The 24755-nt window shown below is 33.4% G+C and overlaps 1 protein-coding gene across 1 annotated transcript in view; it reads left to right on the top strand.

The window, feature by feature from the left end:
* Positions 1 to 8835, top strand: part of LOC114336296 (uncharacterized) — a 32949-nt gene extending 24114 nt beyond the window's left edge. Inside the window, exon 4 of the mRNA XM_028286639.2 lies at positions 8566 to 8835. Coding sequence (XP_028142440.1) covers positions 8566 to 8757 — 192 coding nt within the window. The 3' untranslated portion in view covers positions 8758 to 8835. The remainder of the gene's footprint in view (positions 1 to 8565) is intronic.
* Positions 8836 to 24755: the final 15920 nt, after the last annotated feature.

The raw sequence follows: 24755 nt of genomic DNA, 5'->3' as shown, positions 1-24755 counted from the left end.
TCGTGATCAAAATCGGTTAAGCTGTTTCGAAGTTATCGAGCTCCAAAAGTATAATCCATTTAACTATTATCGACAAAATGGTTTATGTAGTTGTTGTGGTTACTACGCTAAATTAGATAAGGCAGTCCGAGTTCATTTACTGGCCATCCCAATATTTGTTTTCAATCTATTTCGAATAGAAAAAATCTAGTGTGTACATTCGGTGGACACTAGGTCATTTGGGAAAAAATGCGAGAAAGGCGACCGTTAGGTCGCTGTTCGTTAAGTCGTCCGTTAAGCGTTATAAAGCTTAAAGTGCAATCGAGAAACATTACATTAAACTTCATACATTTAATTTATAAATAACTTTGAAAAACTCCTGATACAAGAATAAAAAACCGTTAAGAGGATGGGTACGTATTTTCGGCTGCAATTCTATTCAAATGGGGATTCATTTTTTTCGAATCCTGAGAAAACTAATAAATATTTTTGAAAAATTTAAACGCAGAATAAAATATTGCGTTATCAGCGAGGGCCGAAAGTCTGAGAACTTCTATAATGTTTATTTTAATAAGTTACAGGGGTGAAAAACTAAGAGAAAATTGAGTGTGATTTTTAATTTCAAATATCTCATTCAAAATAAACTTTTTATTTATTCTAAGGGACTTTCGACCCTCGGTAATAATTTAGTCTTTCATTCTGCGATTAAGTTTTTCAAAAATATTTATTGGTTTTTTCAGGATTCGAAAAAAATTAACACAATGTCCGTGGTAATATTTTCCAAATCTATCTTCGTCTTACAATGCACTCAGTCGAATAGAATAATAGTCAGACATTGACAATCAGTGACAATTTTAAATATTTGACATGGTGTCGGGAATATTTTGAGTTGTTGATTAAATAATATTGATATATAGTGTATTTGATAAATAATTGATTTAAGACGTAAACTTAATAAAAAATTATTTATTGTGTATTATTTGTGGAAGATCCAAGCAGAGAATACATCAGGATAATATATTCTGTGATCCAAGTATTTTGTTGTTAAATATATTCAAAATTGTAAGCGTTCCATAGGAACAATATATTATTAAAAAATCACTTTAACACTTTTCCTCTTTTCTCGATTGAGTATTAGTTTTTGTTGTACATATAAATTATTACAATCATTGAATACATAGTTAGTGAAAAAATTATCACATTTATTAACTGAATTAATAATTTGCAATTATACAAATAACAGTTATCCAAGAACATTCAAAAGCCATCTCTTTAAGTTAATGATGATATTTTCAAGTAGAATGACATTGTAGTAATATTTACATATCCATACCAGAGTGAATTTTACTACACGTAATTTGCCGTGTAAAGACAGTAAACGTAGGGATAGCCGTAAAATATTTGCGAATTATGTACCGATGGCCTTAACGCCATAAAAATGAGTGTCGCATACAATATTCCAGCTACAAAAGAGCTGATATGAACATTACGTGACGCGAAAATGTATTTTCATTTTGATGGAAAATAAAAATCCAGTTTTATTTCAAAAGATTTTTCCATATTTGCTAAATTTGAAGTAAAACGCAACACAAATGAACTTCAAAATGCAAACTCTATCAAAGTTACTCTTTTGTAGCCGTTTTACTTCAAATTTAGCAAGTATTATGGAAAAATCTTTTAAAATAAAACTAAAATTTTATTTTCCATCAAAATGGAAATACATTTTCGCGCCACGTAATATTCATATCAGCTCTTTTGTAGCTGGAATATTGTATGCGCCACTCATTTTTACGGAGTTTAGCGGTTTTTTATTCTTGTAAACAATTTACATTAAATTATGTTATTGCCTCCTTTTTCAGCTTGATCAGTGTATTTAATAAATAATGTCCCAGCTGAATAATCTCGCCTTTAGGCTATCATCCAGGTGAATTTAACTTTGCGTGTGCATTTTGTTTTATCATTTTTAATTTTAAAACTAATTAACGTTTAAATTATCTTATTAGGAAAAGCCATTTCGTTTCAATATAAACATTAATTAAACACTCTGCAGCGAGCCAAAATAACATAAAATTACTTTATCCTAAAATTGAAACTGATATCAATTTTGCTCCGGTAGCCCTCAGGTCATACGAGAAACCTGCAATTCAGTAACATTTTCTATCAGAGGCGCAACAAATAACGAATTATTAAGAGAATTATTAATTATTACCGAATAGTTACGCCAGTTTGATGGGTACGTTTAATGTAAGTTTTTTTGTGTATTTGGTACGATTTTAAGTAAAATTTTCTTCTTTCATATTATATTCATTTCCCTTTATAGCGCACGCAATATCTTTGAAAACATCTTCACTGATCCTGCTGCCTCGGTATTTAAACTTATGACACTTTGATTATATCTGTACCCTATACTTTTATGTGCCCAGATTGATTAGGATTCCGATTAACCACTTATATATCTTAATTTGTGCGGTATTGATTTTTAGGCCCATTACACCTCCTTCAACTGATACCTTGTCAAACATGCACTGCACGGAGACTATCTGCAGTTATAATTATGTCATCGGCATAATGTTGTTTTTTAATGAACCTCTTAGTTTTATAACATCTGAGACTTCAAGTGAGTTTTGGAATATAATCTCAGATTACATGTTGAATAGCATAGGGCTCAGTATGCTGCATTGCTTTACTCCATATTTTATTCGAAAAACTTTTTTAGTGTGTTTTCAAACTATACTGTTGCTGCTTTAGTATAATCTACGGGCCAAACTAGTTTATCCTGATATAAATACACACACTTCAGGCCAAACTAGTTTATCCTAAAGTGTATGTTTTTATATCGGGATAAACTAGTTTAGCCTAGTCTAAACCCATTTAATCTAGTCGAAAGTAATTGATTACAGATTGGTTGCCGGTTTAAACGTAAGTTTAGAAGACACTATTAAGAGTTGTAAGACTTTTAAGTATTTAGGGTAAACCGAGATGGCACTTGTATGAAAGATATAGAAATGAAAATAGTACGGGGAAAACGAGCCACGAAAGCACTCCATGGAGTGATATGGAAGAACACTCTAACTAATGAAAACAAAAAAAGATTTTTCAGGGCATAGTGCTTAATATTACCCTACAGGAGCGGAGGAATGGCCAGTGACAACAATAATACGAAATAAAATACGAACAGTTAAATTGGAGTTTATGAGAAGGTGTCTACAAATTACCAGGTAGGATAGAATAAGAACATAGGAAATATGAAACAGAATAGAAGTAGATTGCTCAATTACAAAAAAGTTGTGGTAGTAAAAGTAGAGCCCTGAAATGGTACGGGCACGTACAAAGAATGCCGGAGCACAGGTGGCGGAGAAGGTTACTGGACTGGGACCCGCGGGGAGGAAGACAGAGGAAGACCTGCTGTGAGATGGAAAACTCATATAGGAATGGCTATGATAGATAGATATCTCAGAGATGACGACTGGGAGAATAGAGTGCTATGGAAGACAAAAACGGCAACTCATAATGGGAAAAATCCAAGAAGAAAAAAGTAATTCAGCGAACTAGTACAGCTTAATATAAATAATAAATTGAATAAAATACTTTGTTCTTGGATAATAAATCACTTTTAATGGGAAATAAGCCACAAATTTTCCAAAAAAAATGATTTTATTAACGTTTCGAAGCCCAAATCGGGTTTTGTTGCCAAAATACAAAATACAACTATAAATACTATAAGCAGTATATTGTAAAATAGAAAATACTATAAGTAGTATTTTGTATTTTGACAACGAAACCCGATTTGGGCTTCGAAACGTTTAGTCTAGGCGCCAAATAGAGGTCACCGTGTCTTTTTCAATTCTTGGACAAACTCAACGGTTTCTTATGGATTTTTGGCTGCTGATTACGAATTTCGAGGGTGGATTTCAATCCGAGTGGTCAAAAAATTGTTATAAACAATTTAATTGTTTATAAACTGTTTATCAGGCTCATAAACTAAAAGAGATAAAAAAGAATGTTTCAAATAAAATTTGTTCACTAATAAAAAACGAAGGAAAACACGTTTACCAAACCTTAATCCAACAATTATAACTCAAGATATTGTAAAATTAGTGCACAATGCAAATTGCAAATTGCAAATTAAGTATTTTTCGAAGCTTTATCGATCGTAACTCGACTTCTACGCATGCAAATGAGCCCCAGAAGGTCTCATTTGAAAGCTTCAGTAATAAGCTTCCAAACAGAGTTTGTTAAATTACTTTATCTTTATTTGTTTTAAGGTTATACACATTTAAAATAATAATTTTTTTAAAAAAATTGTACATTAATTTGTTTATAAGGGATTCAGGCAAATTTAAGCCATAAACATTTATACTTTAATTAACAATAATGATAGAAGGACTCAAAAGAAACATTTTGAGCTTACGAAAATGTTTGTAAATTTATTTTTGGTCAAGATATCGATATTTTAATAGTGCGCTCTGAGGCGCAAAATCAGCTCACCGCGTAAAGTTCACGCGCTAACTTCTCGATGCAAATTATAATTTGTATTAATATATACGTTATCTTCATTTTTCATATTTGAAGATCCTAATAAAATGTTATCCTATAATTCTTATAATTAAATCCTCATACTGCAACCTCGTATCACCTTTCATTCTATTTACTTTGTCTTCTATTTTTTGTACTAAATGAGAAAAAAACATTAAAAACTAATATTTCAGAAATAGAACTAAAAAGTTAGTTGATATTATTTATTAATACTATTTTTACAAACTTTTTGTTTCATGCATCTGAATCGAGATATACAGGGAATCTCAGCTTTTTTACATCTGCATAAGTTCTTAGAGAAATTTTTACAGTTACAGGGTGGTACTAAGTCTGTTCTTGTACGCAGTAAAACTAAAACTTTCCGGGGGTTCAGAGTCTAATTATCTATTTGATATAGATATAATCTATATCATATAGATATCCAGTGGAGAGTGGATAGTATCCATATAAAGTGGATCTAGTTCTTTTGAGGCATCATCAAGGCACGTCAATTGTGTGTATGCCGCCACAACACAAATGCTCGTTTTATATGCAGTGATGATGCTGCTAAATATCTCGATCCATTTTTATATGGATATCACATATTGGCTCATTTGCATGCGTAGAAGCCGAGTTACGATCGATAAAGCGTCGAAAAATAGTTGACTGTGTGATGTTGCGCCTCATAGCGCGCCATTAGAATATCGATATCTTGACCAAAAATAAACTTACGAACATTTTCTTAAGCTCAAATTATTTCTTTTGAGTTCTTCTATCAAAATTGGTAATTAAAGTATAAATGTTTACAGCTCAAATTCACTTGAAACCTTTATAAACAAATTAATGTACAATTTTTTTAAGAAAATTGTAACTTCAAACGGGTATAATTTTAAAACAAATGAAGATCAAGTAATATAATAAACTCTTTTTGGAAGCCTATTATTAAAGCTTTAAAATGAGACCTTCTAAGGCTCATTTGTATGCGTAAAAGTCGAGTTACGATCGATTAAGCTTCGAAAAATACTTATTTTGCAATTTGCAATTTGCATTTTGCACTAATTTTACAATATCTTGAGTTGTAATTATTGGATTTAAGTTTAGTAAACGTTTTTTTCTTCGTTTTTTATTAATTAACAAATTTTATTTGAAACATTATTTTTTATCTCTATTAGTTTATGAGCCAGAGCCTTATAAACAATTTATAAATAATTAATTGTTTTTAACAATTTTTTGAACACTGGGATCGAAATCCACCCTCCAAATTCGTAATCAGCAGCCAGAAATCCATAAGAAACTGTTGAGTTTTTCCATCAGAATTGAAAAGGACACGGTGACCCCTCTGGCGCCTAGACTAGTTAATAAAATCATTTTTTTGGTAAAATTGTGGCTTATTTCCCATTAAAAGTAATTTATTATAAAAATGCCACAAGAAAATAGCTTCAGAACAACATTTGTTCTTGGAGAAATAGTCCTTTTTATTAAAATTATAATTACTCGTAACAAACAAACAATAATATTGAGTTATATTCGCGGTCGGAGAAACAGTCAACCTAGGTCAAATTTCTCACCTTTACTACCATCCTTGGAATATAAGGTTTCATTTGACACCTCATTTGTCATTCTACCTGGTATATTACGGACTGACAGACGGACGTGGATAATTCAACGTTTTCACATGTTTTCAAAATTGGTGGAAACAATATTAATTCGTACTCGATTTTATTCATAAGTGTATCCTTTCTTTTAATAGGGAACTTGCACATTTTTTTTGTTACATAATAATGTTCAGTTTTGTTTAAAAATTAGATTTCCAAAATTTCACGCTTCAAAAACTCGTAATAACTTAGAAATACATGTTTAAAGTCTTCTGCGGTACAAAATAGTCCATACGACCCGTGACGTCACATAGTTTTACATTAGTTATTATTATGGTTATATTTCGCTGTGTCTAGGTACACTCTAACGTGTACGCAAATAAAAAAGTTAGGTACACGCGAATTAAACTTGATCAAGCCAGTGACTTCATTATTTAACGTGCGCAGTGACTGTATATTTTGGTACCTACATGCTATTTTGATATGTTTAGTGTTTGTTTGATAGAAAAAAAATTGTTAAGGGAAGGGAAGCAGAACTATTTAGATGTTTCAAACTTAATTGTAATAAATCAATGTATATATAAAAGTATATATTTAGGTTAGCAAAATAAATATATGTATTTAGTTGATGTGACACGTACAAAATATTGCTAAAATAATTTTTATACGTAAGTTAATTATTATAATCAACTATTCTAAATGGGAAATAAGCCACAATTTAACTAAAAAAATGATTTTACTAACGTTTCGACGTCCAAATCGGATGTCATTGTCAAAATACAAAAATTAGTCAGATTAAATAAATTATTAGAAAAATTTTTTACTAAGCAACACCATTTTTGTTTAATTTAATAATATTTTGTATTTTGACAACGACGTCCGATTTAGACGTCGAAACGTTAATAAAATCATTTTTTGGTTAAATTGTGGCTTAGTTCCCATTTAGAATAGTTGATTACAAAAATGCCACAAGGATAATAACTTCAGAACAAGTTAATTATTATTGTGAAAGCTTTAGGTCTTCTTTTTATTTTAATCTTTTACGGTAATACATACTATTTCATTTATAACTAAAAAAAATATATATTAATTTATAGTCTCTTATCTTTTTCGTACTGTTTTAAAATGTTCTTAAACTCATTAAAATAACTAAATAATTGTTCACACTCCGTAGTTAATTTAAAAACAAACACTAAACAAATAAAAAATAAGAAATCACTGACACTCTAACTTTTTTATTTGCGTACACGGTAACGTATACCTAGACACAACCTTATATTTAGGTATATTCTTCTTCTCATTCTTTAGTTTATTGGCCTCCACCTACTTGGGTATTTGGCAAGCTCATCGTCGTGGAATAAGTCAAAAATATTTATATTCTAATGACATTTATCGTATGTCATTGTAATAATATATACCAGTTTGTTAAAATTGTAGTTTTATACTGTTTTTGAAGGAAAGGAATGAAGGTTTACTATTAAAAATAAAACCATTTTGTAAAAGTACGAATTTTTCTATGAATAGTTCAAGCGATCAAAAACACTTTTAACGTCATATAAATGTATTTTCTACTGACGTTTATAACGTCTAATTTAAAATTCTGTTTACTTTATTGGAAAAATGTAAATGTAAAACCAAGTGACGTCACGAAGCGTTTTGGACCACCTGTTTTTTAATTTGAATTTTTAATCGTCTTTAGGGGCCAAACGAAAGACAAACAAAACTTTTTTATCTTTGATACATGTTTTAAATTATGTTGTGTTGTGATTTATAACATTTTTTCGAATTTAAAAATTTATGCAAGTTCCCTATTTTTGGAGAAAACCTCATCCTTTTATTTCTTATTTTTTATATTATTTAATTATACAAGAATATATTGACTTATAGCATGTATCAATATCTTCATTCGATGTATCATATGATCCCTGTTGGGACGTCATTTGGGAACTCCTCGCATGTAAAGATCCTTACATGTTCGCTAAATTATTTTCGACTCGGCTAAATTGGTTTAGACTCTGCCATACTAGTTTATCCTGAAGTTTGAGTCTTTATTATATCAGGATAAACTATTTTGGCCTAGGACAAACTAGTTTTGCCTACGCGCGATAGGACAAACTAGTTTGGCCTAGGCCATACTAGTTTATCCTAACGCGCTTAGGACAAACTAGTTTGGACTAGGCCAAAATAGTGGCCTATATAAAGGGAATAATATTATTTATAATATTATTATAAATAAAATAAAATTAAAGCAAAATTAAATAAAATTAAACAGATAAAATAAAAAACAATAAAACAAAATAAAATAAAATTAACTAACATTAAATAAAATTAATTAACATTAAATAAAATTAAGTGTTTAAATAAAATTAAATAAATTAAATCGAATGGGATCAAATCGAATATAATCGAATCTGTAAAAAGTATTCACGTCTGTAGGCACTCTTTTTTTTATTTAATTTTCTTATTTTTATTTTAGCTTATGAAAGTAGACGCTACAAGCCTTTTTACACAGAAAATTTGCGAAGCGTTTGGATTCGAAGCCATAAAATCAGTGTGTTATGCCGACTACAAAGATGAAAATGGTCGGAAAATGTACGACACCGAATCACCCCACGATTATTACAAGGTTATGGTAAAGCAAGTACTTAGCAGAAAAGATGATGATTGAAGTACAAAAATTTAAACGCTCATCTTTATAGATATGTATTTTTTTATGTTAATATATTTTTTGTGGACCATTACGAAAGATGTTTGTTGTACGTAAATCATATTTTAATCTTCTGTAAACAGCATACTGTAATTTTTTAACATATTTTCCATTTAGTAACTACCATCTGGTTTAAAAGAAGTCAATTTAATAATTTTGTTTTATACATACAAATTACTGATAATCCAGTTGGTATGTCACTTGACTTGCATGCCGAGCTACCTCAAATTTGATTGTTCTAACCTTTAGAGGGAGGCAATCGCATATTCAACAATTTCAGTCTTTACAATTTGGTAAAATATTGAAAATGGCGGGGATATTGACCAACAGCGTCTCTTCTTTAAATTCAATATGGCGGCTAACAAGGCGACATTAGTCAGTCTTGATTTTAAATTTACATTAATACTACTGATCGCCCCTAAAGGCCAGAATAATAAAATTTGGGGTAGGTTGCCATGCAAGGTTTGGCCTTTCTTTCATCTAATCCGACTAGACTATTAAAACTCTTTTGGATTCCTATAGAGATTCTAGCCAAAAAGCGGCTCTCCTGCGGAGACTGTCTAATTATTATATTAGAGACTCCATTAAAATGATTAAATTAAAATCACAAACGTAATCTGTCATATTCTTAATTTGAGATAAATATTCACCCCTATGCGAATAATCCTGCATACATGAGGAATATTTCATATTATTTCTAGTTTTATGTATATTAAATTAGAAATAATATGAGATAAACTTTCGGTTTCAAAGTCAGTGGAAAATATAAAACTGTGGTTCGTTTGACACAAATTACATTTTAAAAATAAAAAAAAAACATGTTATGCTTTTTCTCATGAGGACCTTTCAGTTCGTCACAGTTTTTCGATTTCGTTCTAACGCATTAAATTGTATGTGACAAAAAAAAACGCACGTCGGTGATTACATTTCGTCGGTGACATTTATAACATTTATTCTAGTTGTCAATAGATGGCGCCATAATCAAAAATAAAATAATTTGAGAATTATATAATATATCTAATTAATAATAATAATAATAATATATATCTTTTTGTTAACCTATAAGATAAATTAATGTTATTTAATATGCTTAATCAAAATTTAACCCTCACGCACAAGTTGTAGTCTATGTGACTAACAACTTCAGTGAGAAACTGGGTTTATTTATTATGTTGTTAGTTGCTACAAATAAACTCTTACTTATTTTTTCTCCATTAACTATTTAAGAACCCATGTTTTGCATTTATATGTATCTGTATACCTGAACTGTTCGGTAGATTTAATTTTTTTTCTAGAGACATATAATATTTGGATATTATTAATGCTTGGAATGCTCCACACTTTTTATTTCCTTTCCCGTTGCCTTTGTCGCCCCTTCCTCATATTCATTTTCATCTAATTTTACACCCAGGTATGTAAATTCTGAATTTATTTTGAACATGCATTTATTTTTTCCTTTTATCTTCAATGTGAAATTTCTTCTCTTTCTTATGAGTTTTCTTTATTTATTAAAAGTCACAATTTTTTGCCCCTTTTATTATATTGATTATTACTCTTTCTAATTTTTAATTGTTAATAGTGTTATATTGTCTACGGATCCTCTTTAATAATGGTCATTTTTGAAGATTGCTTCCTGCATATTTATTTTGATTTTCCTGATTATTAATTTTAGTGTCAGATTAAAAATAACAACGCTTTAATAATAATTGATAATGGGTCTCCGTGTCTTAATCATTCCTTTGTTTAAAAACTTCTTCTTCTTTAAGTACCGTGCCCAAATTTTTAGGCGTGGGTAGCTTCCATAACAATTTGCCGATATCGTTCTCGATCTTGTGCGGCATGTAACAATTGATCTGCTGATAAGCCAGTCCATTGACGAAGGTTTCGGAGCCATGAATATTTCTTTCGACCAATTCCTCTTTTTCCGTCGATCTTTCCATTGAGTATTAACTGCAGCATCCTGTATATGGTACCTCTCATTATATGCCCCAGATATTCAAGTTTTCTCTTTTTTATCATCTTCATTAAGTCACCTTCGCCTTGACCTACTCTGTTTAAGACTTCTCTGTTTGAAATGCGTTGAACCCAAGATATTCTGAGCATTCTACGATACGACCACATCTCAAAGGCTTCTAATTTGTTCATCATGTTAACCTTCATGATCCAGGTTTCACATCCATATAGTAATACAGGATACACATAACATTTTAGGAACTTGATTCTTAGTTGTAAGTTCAGCTGAGAGTTGCTCAGAATAGATCTAAGTTTCATAAATGCTCCTCTTGCAATTTCTATACGAGTTTTAATTTCTTCATCCGGATTTAGTGTCTCGTTTATCCAACATCCTAGGTATTTAAAATGGTTAACTTTTGTTATTGATTCATCATTGACAATTAGTTGCATAGGGCCGACGTCTTGTTTACTAACCACAAGTAACTTTGTCTTTGTTGCATTTATGTTAAGTCCGTTATTGGAGCATTCTCTAGTGACTCGATCTATAAGGAATTGAAGATCTTCGATATTTTCAGCCATGATCGCGGTGTCGTCTGCATATCTGATGTTGTTAATAGTTTCTCCCCCGATTCGAACTCCACATTGTCCTTCCAAGGCTTCATTAAAAATTATTTCTGAGTATACGTTAAACAAAGTTGGGGATAACACACAACCCTGTCTGACACCTCTTTGAATGCAAATTTTGTCTGTTTCTTTGCCGTCTACCAGAATAGAAGCTTCTTGATTCCAATATAGATGTTGTAAAAGTCTCAGATCTTTATCGTCTATTCCAATCATTTCTAGATATTCAAACAACCTATCATGTTGAACTCTATCAAACGCCTTCTCAAAATCTATAAAGCAGACGTAAATTGGTTTCTGTACTTCCCATGAACGTTGAAGTAATGTTAACATTGAGAACAAAGCTTCCCTTGTTCCCAATCCTTCTCTGAAACCGAATTGTTTGTTTCCCATTGTCTCTTCACATTTCTGCTTGATTCTATTAAGAATTATCTTAAGAAGTAGCTTGAGAGAGTGGCTCATGAGACTAATTAGTCTAAAGTCTTTACATGATGATGTATTAGGCTTTTTTGGGAGTGGAATAAATGTAGACTCTAACCATATCTGTGGCATCATGCCAGTCTCGTATATATGGTTATAAATGTTTGTTAGTTGTGAGACATTGTCGTCATCCAGAAGTTTGAGCCAGTCTGATAGTATTTGGTCAGGGCCTGGAGATTTCCCATTTTTGCTCTGTTTGATGGCTTTCTCTACTTCCGCTTTTAAAATACTAGGACCAGTATTCGTATACTTTGTGGTGTTAAGTGGTGGCCTCGAATCCAGGAAGAGCTCTTTTATATAGTTAGTCCATTCTTCCTTTTTTCATCCAAGTCGAGAATTATTTTACCTTTGGAGTTTCTCATAAAGTGAGGAGTTCTTTTTCTCTGAGTGTAGGTAATTTCTTTAAGCTTTTTATGTATATTAAACTCGTCATGTTTTCTTTGTAGTTCTTCCATTTCACGACATCTTTGTTCCATCCAGTCCTCTTTTGCTCGCTTAACCTCGTATCTTATTTTTCGATATATCTCTCTATACCGAATCTCGTCTTTGTTTTTCCAATTTAAAAACTATTTGATTCCTTTTATACTATTTCGTTTGTTGTACTATCCATCAACGGCTTTACCAGGATGATCCTAAGGGGTAGGAGGGAGGTTACAACTTCAAAATGGCTTGATTTGTCAACAACACAGAATAGTGTTAAGCGTATAGAGCTCAAAGTAGATCCCAATAGGGGGTTATAACCTTTGAAACCCCCCTGGTTTCGACTATGTTATCCATAGTTATTTTTACTAATCTGACGATTTTATTTGGTAGGCCAATCTCTTTTATTAGTTCGTACATTTGTTGTCTGTTTGCCTTATCGAAGTCCTACTTAAAGTCGATGAACACGATATATACTGCTATTTTATGTTTGTAGGGCGAAATCTGGATTTTTCAGCACAAATATTTGGTCTTTTGTCGACCCATTTTTTTTAAATTCAGCTACATATTCGCAAAATATCTTTTCCGTGTATTGATTTAGCTTTTTTTGATTTAGATTTTTTGTAAGATTTGTGTCAAGATTTTGTAAACCACTTCTAGCAACGCGATGCCCCTATAGTTTTGATATCTCATATTGTCACCTTTGTGTATATTGGTTATATCCTTGCTATGGCCCACTCTCTTGGTGTTTTTTGGGGTTTCCCATATGTTTTTTTATCAATTTATGTATCTCTTTATATAGCCATTGTTCTCCTATTTTAAATACCTAATAAAATTTTCCTAAAATCATAAAATAAAAAAATAAAAAATGCCACAGTTCAACAGACTTTAAATGGCTATAAGCAATGAAATAATGAACAAAGTATTTTTATATGCCTTAACGAGATTTAACATTTTCTAATTTTTTTTTATAACATACAGAGTATATTTTATGACTTTATGCCAACTCTTTTGTTTCTTGATATAGCCTTTTACATCTCGTTTTAAATAATAAAATGTTCATGAAATAAAAAAATAAATCCACAGTTCAACAGAGTTTGAAAATATATAACTATAATCTATGAAATAATGAACAAGTATATGATATGTCTTAATGAGTATCCTACATTTCCTAAATCTTAATTTTAATAATTTACAGAGTAAATAATTTTATGCTATTTCAATTTGATTATCTAACAATTTATGGAACTTTCTGGAATCTTTCTAATGGCCACAAAAAATAAAACATGTTATACACGACATAAGTATGCACAACAATCAAAATGTTTTACTGTACTTGTGCAACAAATTCAGAACAGAGAACAGAGGAGTTTTCACACCGTTGAGCATTGAATTAATCAGCATCTTCCCATATGATGACTTAATGGTCGCACGTGTACGTATTCAAAAATGAAGCGTTTCGTAAATATACAGGTTTCTAAACTTTTGTGCGTCCGACAACTGGACTACCCTTAAAGATTTGTCGGACAATATTGTCAGTAAATTGTAAGTATTTTTATCAATCCTGCAAAAAATATCATTTATGACTTCAACTCCATTCGCTAGCTTGTTTTAAGAAAATTCTTAGAGTGCAAGATGATTGATTTTTTCTTATTTTCTTGTCTAGTTCTGACTCCAGTCTTTGTCAATATTACCTGGGGCATTATTTTAGATGCGGTACTCAACAACTCTTGCATCTACTTAGATCGTCTTTTTTTGGTGTCAATGATTAAACTCTCGTTTCGGTTCTTTAGTAGCACCTTGTTGGCCTATATCTTATTTAAGAGTTTGTGTAGAATTTAGGATGTAGAATATGGGGCGGCCAATAGAGCCTGATACACTGCGACCTTTGCAGATCTATTGTGTTTGCCTCTAGCTTGGTCCTCTTAGTGAGACTTAACAGCCTCGATAGTGGCCTTTTCATGCAGCCTGGTGCTTCCGGTTTTTCCTCCCCGAGTTCTAGAAACCGCACTCCGGCGGAACCTTCGCAATAACAGAGAACGTGTAGAGCGGTTTGCTCTTCTTCCAGACAGAAGCTACAGGAGACGCAATTGTCTATTGAGTCTACAGTGTCCAGTCAGCAGACTCACTATCATTCTGACAGTTCTGCGACTGCGCGAAAGTAAGTCTGCTGTAAATTTACCCGAATGTCCTTTGATGCACTCTTTGGCCTGCTTTTGTCCTGGTGAGTTGTTCCACCACTCAAGAGACTTCTGTTGCATCCATTTGTGTATGGCTGCTATTTTTATCGTATTTGCGATTCCAAAGAAGGGTTCCGCACCAACCAGTGGCGGAGATGCGCCTTCTCGGGCCATTTCATCGGCCTTCTCGTTGCCACGATGACCCTCATGTCCTGGTACCCAGGCAAGTGTCGACCTGTTTCGACTTCCCACCTGAGAGAGGACATTCAAACAGTTCCATACCAGCCATGAATCGACCTGTTCCGAACTGAGAGCCTTTAGAGCCGTTAGAGCCGCTTGACTATCCGAATAGATAACGATGGAGTCATTATCCAGATTTCGGCTGATTAGTTCCATAGCGCACCTTCGTATAGCAGCTACTTCGGCTTTAAATACGGTCGCGTATGTTATAGACATACCCGGAATTCCGTCCTTGGTTTTATGCCATATATTTTAGCCCCTGTACCTATATCGGTTTTGGAGCCGACCGTATACCGTATTGAGTTTACAGTTAGCGGCGGACCAGTTTTCCAGTCCTCTCTTTTTGGTATTGTAATTTGACATTTTTGTTAAAGCTATACCTCGTAACCATTCGGTTAGAGTTTGTGTAACATTATTTCTTCTGATTCGTTTGCGACCGAACGATAGGTTGTCACCTTCAGCGACTTCGCCAATTTTTAGATATTATATTAATGTGTTTTGTATTATTATTTCTTCTTTCGTTATTTCACCTGTGCTAATATGCAACTTCTGGATTCCATTTGCTTCGTCTATATCTAGTGTTACTTCGTGTTTGGAGTTTATTATATCTTCGAAGTGTTCTTTTCATCTTTGTATTATTTCATGCTTTGCTTTGATTATTTTTTCTTGTTTATCTTTGATTTGTTTACTACTTTTTAACATTTTTCCAGTCAAATTTCATATGATTGTTTATGGTGCTTTCAGGACGTTATATTGCGCAGCTCTTTCTGACATTTCAGCAAATCATTTAGATTTGTAATTCCTTTTATCTTGTTAGCTTGCTTTTTACTTGCTATATTTTTTTCTTTGTATTTTCATTCTAGTGCTTTTTCTTCTTCAGTTGCTATATTTTGTAACAGTTCTTCTTTGATTTTGTTTCTTTCTTTTATTAATTATTTTAATGTATCTCGGGTTATTCATTTTCTATTTTTCCCTCTTCATCACAATCGTTTTGTTTGCAGCTTTGGAATTATGTCCTTAAAGCTCCTCCATATTTCCTCGAAGGATTACTGCTCTGTTTATTTTCAGTCTTTGTGTAAATTCGATTCTCAGCCAATGCATCTTATTCTTCTATTTACCTTCCGGTTTTTGTCTCTGGCTAATTGCATCTTTATTTTGGCCCTGATTAGCATGCGGTCTGATCCCACATCTGATCCCCGTATGCTCTAAACATCTTGTAGCCAACTTTTCCATTTTGGAAAACCAAAATGGAAATGGATTCCATGTACTGGATCAGTACATGGTCGATTTAATTTTTTCTGTATTTCCTCCTGGAGGTCTCCACGTTTCCTTTGTATCTTTTTGTCGTACATTGCTTAAATTTCCCTGTCTTTTTTAGAACGAGCTGAATTATGTTATAAGAAGCTAGTTAACAAAGAGATTTAAAGCATTGTAAAGACAGACCTGACATACTAATATTAACCATTGACTCTGAAGGACTGAAATGAAGGGGCTGAAAGAACTTACTGAAGGACACGTAGTCGATATTGAGACTATACATTCGTTGTATTGAATAGTTTTTACTTTACCGTTTGTATTAGCGGTTTTCTAGAACAGACTCGGGAATTGATGGCCTCAATATCTTGGTAAACCAACATATATCTGTTTATAATAATTTTGTATGGAAATGTAAGGGGTAAATGGTGAGAATGCCATCTACGTATTGTAAATTAGAGTAAAGATTTGTATTATGCCTATAGTGATACCGCCATAAAAAACTAATTTACGATAAACTCTAATCGAATACTACGACTCTTCAGTTATTTTAATTGTACGAATTGTACGAAAGTAACATAAGTCATGTATTTCATTTTCATATAGGGGATATCAAACAAAAGAACGGAAGTTCAAAAAGAGGCGTTTTAACCCCAATATTCTTAACATAATATGTATACACATACAAATGACACTAAAAACTGAAATTAGAGAGTAGTGAGAGGATATCCTCTCACTATTCTCTAATTTCATCTATTTATACGAGTCTTCATCTAGTTTCCAACCAACACTACACAACATTCATTTCAATAACATCAAAAACACCCTTTACTGATTTAATTGAACATTCACACCTTACCTTCCTTATCTTCTCGCCTATCATTACCATCCTTTGGTAGATGGTTGTGGTCGGACTCCTGTGGCTCTTAGTCTCTCATTTCTATCATCAATCTCAATCACTCTGCTGTCTGATATTTACTTTTTCCACAACTTGATTGCATCTAATTTACTTTTCACAATCTAATTTTTAACTTTTCAATATTTTAAAAAATTTTTTTTGAAACAACAACTTTTACTCAACACCTTCTTTCTTTATTTTTTCCATAAAGGTAATAACTTAGAAAATCTTACTTAATTTGCATTGTCCCAGATATACACATATATAAGGACAGAATAATTTTTCAAACCTTTTTACAACAACTATTATTCCTATTCAGTGTTGAGTAACCCTCACATACCCCATAAACTTTAATATAGTACGAATTCCAGTTACATTAATTGAGGGGCTCGGTAGTAAACAATGGTAAGGGACAATTTTTGATTTTTCGCGAAATAGTATGTAGAAGAATTTTACTTGGTTTATCCTCCTAATAATAGATGGAGCCAGATTAATTTCTTAAAATTTGGTAAGGGACATGCATAAGCATGAAATAATGTTATGTGTCCATGATAATGCAGGTTGTTCAAATCTAAATGGATTTTTTGTTGTTAGCAGTGACAATTCTGAGAGCTACGATGATTGCAACTCAGATAAAGATCCTGAGTTTCAAGTATTTAGTGAAGGTATTTGGTCAAGTTTCTACAAAGAAGACAATTTCTTTATATTCTTAGAATAAATGTTCGCAAGTAAAAAGTAGTAAGGGATGTACTAAACATTGTTTAGATCTACGTTCACTTTGCATAAAAACTGAACATTTTTTACTTGCAAACATGAAAATCAATTCTTTCCAGCGCTATATTATTATTTTTATTTAAACGTTTTAGAAAACCTGAAAGATATAAAATCATTTTGGGAATTGATACCAGATGTTGACCACAAATGGTATCTAAATCTTAAATGAATTCCTAGTACCTACCAAATTATGTTAAGTCAACACCACTTAACACGTTATGTTAAACTATTTCAAATATTTTAGGTAAACAATGTTAAGTTGTAGTTCATATTTTCATACTTTTCTAATTAATCATTATAAAAAAAATATTTGGTTTTCCATATTTTGCCTACGTATTAACAACATATTCAGCTAGTTTTAACATGCTTCATACTCTTAGATTTTTTAATAAAAAATATAAGAATATTTTTTTCAAAATTCAATACTTCAAAACTCAAAACTTCTTTACTGTCCCTTACCATTTTTTACTGCCTGACCCCTCAATTCATCCTCCATATCAATATTAAAATATCAGACATACTCACCTCATACTCACCAATATCATACACCTCATAATTTTACCATTAGTCATACCTTTGTTGCCTTTCTCATTTCATTCAGTTAGGTACCTACATCAATCATCTTCGTGCTGTATGTCAAATAACTACATACTTATAAGAATAGCAACTTCAACCTAGACATTGCCCTCATCATGTATAATAGTATAGTTTAAGAAAAATCTACTTATTTTCTCTGCCCTAAATGTATTTGATCATATGGTCAAATTATTCTTTTTCAACTATTAAAACAAAAAATAAGATATTTATTTTATTTTAAAATACACCTCATGTATGGTTGGTTCCTGTCCTGGTTAGTAATACACTTAATACAACCCCGCTGACAATTGGTTTTTTAAATAACGTTATTTTCACTCCGTATATTATTCTTGGTAGCTTAATAGTGAATACTTGTGATCCCAGCACATGATGTTTGTTGTTATTATCGTATTTTACCACAAATAAATTTTTAAAACTATTGGCTAGTGTACCTAACTACATATTAGTTCACACAACTTCATGTTGGACCGTCTGTCTCGTGCTGTTATCAGTCAGAAACGTTTTCTTACCTGTCACCTGTAATTAGCTGCCTTTTACCTTTCTCTTTGTGAAGACAGAGAAATCAACTTAACCACCCACATACACGTGGTATAGTCATATCATGCTTTGAGGTATATCTTGTTTAAATTTCACCCATCGCCAGGGTATAATATATAGCACGCCAATGTAAGACTTTTGGTCGGCGTTTTAAGGGTTTTAACCCATGTATTTTTGGTCGCTAAATATAACCTAATTTTTTACCTTGGTCAACCTCTAAATTTTTTACTCTTGTCTTCACTAATTATAGTTGTACTTATTTTAGGCTTAAAATACTGATGATGCTCTCTTTAGAGCGAAAACGTTCTGTCTTTTAATGTAGCCCTTTATTGGGGTTTTAAATAAATATACCTTTTACACAGAAGATTTTCTTCAATTTCTTTACTAGAATAAAAGGTGGCATATGTATAAACAGGACAATATTTTTAACCCTTTCGGCCCCTTCGGGATAAATATGTCCCACTAAAGTTTAAAAATATTTACTGGCTCAAATACGTCCCGATTTAAACGTAGTTTTGCTTTAGTGGTATTATTAATGCAAAAGCAAGAAAATAAAACTGAATTGACAACACTGGGTGACTTCCGGAGTCAGTTACATATTTATTTTCACAAGTCCTCAACGTTTTAATGCGTTTATAGTCGCTTTTTTATCCAATTCATATATACCCATTTTCATAGAAATTTTTGAACAGTACGTGAATATTTTTCAACATTTATATCAGTGATACACCATATTCTAAATAATATGGTATAGAATTTTGATAGAAATATTCTTGATTTTCTAGGAATAACCCTAGCAGCGGTACAATAAAAGTCCCAGTGGAATAATAATGTCCCAGTGGAATTTTTAAGCGGGACATATTTAACCCATTGTGTTTTTTTGCAGTAAGTCAAAACGAAGCAAGCAAGCAAGCAATTTGATTCAACCCGACCTGTGGGAAATGTCCACCCTCTCTAAAAAGTACATTCGGGCGTAACAATTCATTGGGGCGAGGTGTTTTGGCCCGAGTAAAAACAGGGATCACCCCACCTCGCTCCAATGCCGCAGTCCATCCTTTCCCCCCCCCCCCATAGTACGCCGATGCGCGATGGGGGCACAACTATCAGCCAAATGCTCTTCACAATGGAATCCTGGGTAATAAGATTCCAATGTGGTGCCCTAATCGAATTCAAAACTAGGCCAGCGTGAACCACTCTATGCCTTTATCTCCTAATTACTTATCCGCGGAACTAAAATTGCTTGCTTGGGCCCCAAGTCATTGTACAAAGCCCCACTGAGCTCAGTCCAATGGCTTGGTGCTCAAGTATTTTTGTTTTTATGTTTTTTGTGTTTTTTTGGTGGCTTGCGCCTTTTTTTATATTTTTTTGGTGGCTTGCGCCTTTTCTTCTATTTTCTTAAGGGCTGACTTCACCTAATCGTGATGTTGGACCTACGTTTGTGATTTCGTGTTTCTTTGGCAGTTGGCGTTTCGAGCTACGAACTATCTACTATTTTTTATTTTACTTCTTTATCACTTTACTTTCACTTTATGTTTCTCTTTATTTTCTTTACTTTATTCCACTATTTGCTGTTTCGGACGTTTGTGCTTCCATCGGTGGAAAGCGTCATACCCTAGCATCTCTCGCAGTATGGGGCTTGGGTGGTGTTCCAGCTCCGCGAATTTGACCCTTGCCTTGTCTGTCATTATTTCGGTGACTCACACCTGTTGTAGTTCTCTGAACAGGAATCGTTCTGCGATGTACCTCGGGACTTTGGCTGCTTCTCTTAGGCTGCTGTTGTGAGCCGCTTAAATCTTCTTTTTGTGTGTTTTGCATACATGTCCCCATGCGAGAGATGCGTATGTTAATACCGGTAATATAATGCTGTTTATTAATCTGAAGCTCGTTTTTAGTCTTAATTTACTTTTCTTGCCTGTGAGTCCTCTTAATGTTGCTCTCGCCATGTTAGCCTTCTGGACTGTGGCTTCTACATGTTTTTGGAAGGTTATTCCTTTGTCCGTGATGACTCCCAGGTATTTAGCTTCATCTTTCCACCCGATGGGGTTGTTCTGCACCTTCAGTTTTTCTTCTGGCTGCTGTCTACCTTTTTTGTATAGTACCGTTTGCGTATTTTAGGAGTTGATGGCTATCTTCCACTTTATACTCCATTTCTCGATGTCATCTAACGCTGTTTGCAGGTTGGTCACTGCTATGTCTACTTGTCTGTGTTTGGCCGCCATCGCTGTGTCGTCGGCGAAGAGGCACATAAGGGTACCTGGTGTTCTAGGTACGTCTGCGGTGTATATTGTGTACAGCAGAGGTGACAGGACTGCTCCCTGTGGCACTCCAGCCTCCGGGCTTCCGAGCTCGAACAGGACTTTTCCTATCTGGACCCTGAAGCTCCTGCCGCCCAAGTACGAAGAGATCAGCCTCGTCGTCGCCCCGCTGTACCCATAACCACGCATTTTATACATGAGCCCCTTATGCCATACTCTGTCGAAAGCTTTGTTTACGCCCAGGAATCCTGCTCCAGTGTACTGCTTGTCGTTTAATCCAGCTGCTATGTACTCAGTTAGTCTGAGTACTTGTAGCTCGCTGGAGTGCTCTGCTCTAAATCCGAATTGAGCTTCAGGGATTATCTCTAGTCCATTTGTTTCCGCTTGCAGTCTGCTGAGGATAATTCTTTCCACTATCTTGCTAATCTCTGGGAGTAAGCTGATTGGCCTGTAGTTCTGCGGGAACGTGTGGTTCTTTTCAGGTTTTGGAATCATGATGACATGGGCCTCTTTCCATCTATTTGGGAATATTTTATATCTTAGTCTCGCATTCACTCTGTTTGTAAAGTACATTATAGCTCTTAGGGGCAAGTATTTTAGGGCTCTATTTGTTATTTCGTCTAGACCAGGCGCTTTCCTCGGTGAACTATTTCTTATGTGTTCGTTTATTTCTTCCGGTGATTTTGGGGGAATGGTGTCTTCTGGATCGTCTGGACTTTCTTCTTGCTCTTCGACTTCTTCCATGAAGTCTGCGTCCTCATATTCATGGAAGTTTAGCCTGCATTCTCTTCCGAGTGTGGACCTCATCGCCTCAGCTTTTTCTTCTATGGAGTATACCATGCCGTTTTCTCCATGTAATGGGGGGATGGGTTTTCTGTCGCTTCTTAACATTTTCTGGAGCTTCCAGACTTTTTTCACGATTGAATCTAGTTCTTCCATCTCTTGTACATAGTTGTCCCATTTTTCGCTTCGGTGTTGTCGAAGAGCCGTCTTCACCTCTCTTTTTAATGTATTTGCCCAGGTTTATCTACTCTGTTTCTCGTTCTTCTGGCTATTTGCCTCGCTCTATTCTTTTCCCTTATAAGGTCTTTTACTTCTTGTGATATGTCTTTGAACCTTCCCATATGGATCTCGATTTCTTCCGTTTTGCTGTTTCTAATTGCTTCTTGCATGATGTTTTCTAGCTCTAGGAATTTTTCTTCTATTTGTTCTGGATCGTTTATGATTGGCACTATATTTATACTTTCACTAACTAATCTTTTATAATTTGTCCACTTTATTTCCTTTTTAATTCTTTTCGGCTGGCTTGTTTGTTCCCATGTTCTTGGTTCTAGTAGAATGGGGTTGTCATATGTGGTTCCTTCGTCTAGTGTGATTAGGTCTGCTTGAAGTCCTAGGTTTTTAGCAACAACGATGTCTATGTGGGTGGGAAGTCCATTTCCTGGGAAGTATGTCCCAGTGGAATTTTTAAGCGGGACATATCTAACCCATTGTGTTTTTTTGCAGTATGTAAAAGCGAGGGCTTTCTGGAAAGGAACTTCAATATTTAGCCAATAAGCTTACAGCTATTGAAAGTGAACTGGACCGTTTTGAGACTGATGACGAGAGCGACAAAGACTATGGCACAGAGACAACAACACTTAGACATTTTTGTCATAGGCTACCGCTGGGATATATATTTATGTTCCAGTTAACAATACCAATGGGACATATATGTCCCATCTGTCAATCTCAAATCTAAGAAAAATCTTATGAAAACCTGTTTGTGTAACCTCTTCTTCTTCATGTGCCATCTCCTCTAAGAAGGTTGGCAACCATCACGGCAATTCGCATTTTCGATACCGCTGCTTTAAAGAGATCAGAAGAAGTGCAATTAAACCAAGCTCTCAAATTGTTTAACCAGGAGATGCGTCTTCTTCCGCGACTCCTTCTACCCTCTATTCCTCCTTGTATTATTAATTGTAACAAGTTATAACGCTCGCCCCTCATAACATATCCCAGATATTGCAGTTTTCTGACTTTAATTGTATTTAAAACCTCTTTATCTTTTCCCATTCTTCTCAACACCTCGATATTCGTGACTCTATCCACCCAACTTATTCTTAATATTCTTCTGTAGGCCCATAACTCGAAGGGTTCTAATCTGTCCGAAACATCCTTCTTTAATGTCCAAGCCTCCAACCCATAGAATAACACGGAGAACACCTCAGAAGTCTTATCTTTAAAGAAATTGTAATGTCCCTGCTACAGAGTACTTTTTTCAGTTTGTTGAAAGCATTTCTTGCCTGTCCTAATCTTGCTTTAATCTCTTCTGTGTACTCATTAGTTTCATTAATTATTGTACCCAAATATTTATATTTTTCAACCTCTTTAATTTGTTCTCCATGTATTGTTATTGCGTAACCTAATTACATACAAAAAAGCTCAGAAATTACGATTTCAAGTCCGTTTATTCAAGTAAAAAAAGTGGGGCTGAAAGGGTTAAAGCATAAAAAAAGTCTTTAAAATCGATTAGTTTATATTACAGGTTAATAGCTGAAAAATACCGTGCAAAAGGTCTAAGGAAAGATCTATTTATGCATTACTTCTTTGCTTATAGTTTGGTAAATTGTTGTGCAAGTATAGTACATTACTTTAAGAAAGGCTTAATCTAGATTTAGAAAGCCTATTTGTTTCTAAATTTTTTACCAAAATGTTAATACTGCCACTGCCATGCAGAATTACACATTTGTACGACCAATTATGTATTAGATGTACTATTAGATAGATATATTAGTAGATATAGATATGTTGAATGTTTTTGTTTAGATATTTTATTTTTAAGATCTCTCTGTTAGATTATTATATATTTATTGACAATTTTTCTAAGCGCAATAATATGTATATAAAATATGATCAGTTGTATTGTATTTGTAAAACTTGCGAAAACTATCATCATGCTAACGCAGTTTTTGACTATCATCTTCCGATCTGATTAGCTATCAAACTGTTAAAAGATTTTTGGGAACTACATTGCATCAATTGCAATTTGATAGTGTGTAAATGTAGTAAAGTTATCTTGCTCACATTTGCTGATCAGATCACTGGGTTGTCTCCAACACGAAGACGATAACCAAGAACAAACAACCAACCATCAACAACAAGGATGAGGATGACGATCTTTGATACTTGTTTTTAAACAATCGTATCCTGTTTTGTGTCGAATACTACTTTTTATATGAATTTAGGACATTAAATAGATAATTTATTTCCTATATTAAAAAAAATAAGAAAAAAAAATGAATTCAAATCTACTTCTTTTTAGTTATACAAAAAAAGGGAAATAAGTTAGTTACTAACTAAATAGTTAGTTACAGTTCAGACTAAAACCATTCCCTTAGATCTCGTAACCAAGAGGTTAGTCTTCTTCTTGCATCTTCTTTATCCTTTATTCTGCCACCCATAATCAAAAGCAGCAGACTATAATGACTATATTACTACCGAAATATTCAAGCCTCCTCTTCTTAATTGTGTGTATAATTTCTTCCCTCTTATTAACCTTATCAAGGACTTCCATATTTCTAATCTTCTCTACCCATGATATTCGTATTATTCTTCGATAACACCAACGCTCCAAATTTTCCAATTTTTTAATCTCTAATTTCTTCAATGTCCAGGCCTCAGATCCATAGAGCAAAGTTGTAAAACGTAGCAGCGCAACAACCTTATCCTTAGATTGATTTTTAGATCTCTACTACATCATAGATGTTT

Source organism: Diabrotica virgifera, chromosome 8, assembly GCF_917563875.1.
Source record: "Diabrotica virgifera virgifera chromosome 8, PGI_DIABVI_V3a".
NCBI classification, from domain to species: domain Eukaryota; kingdom Metazoa; phylum Arthropoda; class Insecta; order Coleoptera; family Chrysomelidae; genus Diabrotica; species Diabrotica virgifera.
This window is presented reverse-complemented; position numbering and strand designations above follow the sequence as displayed.